The following is a 1,551-nucleotide window of genomic DNA, read 5'->3' as shown; positions in this document are numbered from 1 at the left end:
ATGCTCTTAAGTGATAACACAGGAGGTAAAATTCAATTCTCCCATTTATTCAATTGTGTGATTTTTCCGGTTGACAATTATTCAACTCCAAGATTTATTATGCCATATATTGATGATCTGGATCATTTTTTTGATTACTCGTGGGGTGATGCTGCGTATCAATTCCTTTGCTACAAAATTGCTGCCCATGTCGGTGATGGACAAAGTGAACTAGAACGAAAGAAGTACCTAGATGATTGTTTAGTAGAGTTGATGGTTAGTATGTATTTTCCTTAATACATTAATCATCTAACATTTTCTTCTTGTTCATACTTAATATAATAATCTTTCAATGTAGACATGGTTGTATGAGAGTGTACCTTTGTTTGCCATTTAGGCATGTTTTAGGAAATTTCCCCGTGTTTTTCGTTGGGAGAAGTGCAAATTCCTAACAATGCTGATTATGCCGAAAAATTGTTTAACGCAATTATGAGGATAAAGGTCCTATTTGATATGTTATTTTATATAATATTATCCAAAATAATTATAAATACTAACGTTTCAATTTTATGTTATAAATAGGTTGTTCCTTTCGTTTCATTCTCTGAAGAAATAGTGTTTGTTGAGGAGATATTTTTCAACGGTGTGGTACGTGAATGTGATGCGACTTTATACTTTGTGCAATTAATTGTAGTGTTCTTAAAGTTTGTTGATGAATTGTGTGATTGATTTGTTATAGGTAATGTCAACAATTAATGAGTATCTTCTGAAAACTGATGCCACTCGTTTGGAGAAGATTGCTAGGGAACAGTTTTTGAGATTGAGAAATTGAAACGCAAATATGGTTTGAAGAATTTTGCTGGAAAAAGTAGTAGTCGTAAAAATTCTGTTAGTAATAATTTTGATGGTAATTTCAATGACTTATATAGTGAGCAGCTTGAGACACAAATTCCAATAAATCATGATAATGTGAAAGAAGCTGCAGATGAAATGGAGGATGGAGTTGGAAAGTTAGAGGAGAAGGAAGGTGAGAAAATGCAAATAAAAAATGAAATTGAGAAGGAACTTTGAGTAGATAGTTGATAATGTGAATGTGGATTCTAGTAAAATGACCTCGAAGGCCGATGAAGAAGCCTTTGGTCGAAATGTTGATGACCATGTTTCAAAGTTGCTGGTTCACAAGAGCTATGCTGCAAGTGTGTTTGATCCTAAGAAGATCGCAAACATAAGAAAAAATGTAGAGCGCACTAGTAGGAGAAACAAATAGAGTTTGATGAATGCGCCGAAAGAACTTCGAAATGATTGAGAGAGATATCTAGTAGTTTGGTTGGTAGTACGACAGAGGTTAGTAGTAATATATTACTTATAGTTGTTTCTTTTCTTTATTTGATATGTGACTTATATTGTTTTTGTTTTAATTTTTGTGTGTTTCATTAGGATGACTATCTCGTAGATCTTAATCGTATTGTTGAGCAAGTTACGTTGGACATTGGACAGGTCATGAAGGATCCTTTGCAATTGTACAAGGATCGGATAGATTTTTGTGGAAATAATTTAGTTACTAACTCGAAG

General features: G+C 33.2%; 1 protein-coding gene across 2 annotated transcripts; it reads left to right on the top strand.

The window, feature by feature from the left end:
* On the top strand, positions 1 to 1,551 carry LOC140892014 (uncharacterized). 2 transcript variants are annotated; one of them, XM_073300740.1, is made up of 5 exons: positions 1 to 255; positions 562 to 627; positions 719 to 823; positions 909 to 1,323; positions 1,417 to 1,551. In XM_073300740.1, exons 1-3 carry the CDS (start codon positions 1 to 3, stop codon positions 809 to 811), a joined length of 414 nt encoding a protein of 137 aa, XP_073156841.1. In that variant the 3' UTR covers positions 812 to 823; positions 909 to 1,323; positions 1,417 to 1,551. The 2 variants fall into 2 exon arrangements, with proteins under 2 accessions (XP_073156841.1, XP_073156840.1); XM_073300739.1 differs by having other exon boundaries at positions 719 to 1,323.

The sequence above is a fragment of the Henckelia pumila genome, chromosome 3 (genome assembly GCF_033568475.1).
Source record: "Henckelia pumila isolate YLH828 chromosome 3, ASM3356847v2, whole genome shotgun sequence".
NCBI classification, from domain to species: Eukaryota; Viridiplantae; Streptophyta; class Magnoliopsida; order Lamiales; family Gesneriaceae; genus Henckelia; species Henckelia pumila.
The sequence above is the reverse complement of the archived record's forward strand: the minus strand, read 5'-3'. Positions and strand labels throughout refer to the sequence as shown.

Excerpts from the sequence above, each read along its gene's own strand:
- LOC140892014 (XM_073300740.1), top strand. The coding sequence starts at position 1 with ATGCTCTTAAGTGATAACACAGGAGGTAAAATTCAATTCTCCCATTTA. Across the intron at positions 256-561 it reads ATTGTTTAGTAGAGTTGATG|GTTGTTCCTTTCGTTTCATT; the intron begins GTTAGTATGTAT and ends TGTTATAAATAG. Across the intron at positions 628-718 it reads AGATATTTTTCAACGGTGTG|GTAATGTCAACAATTAATGA; the intron begins GTACGTGAATGT and ends GATTTGTTATAG.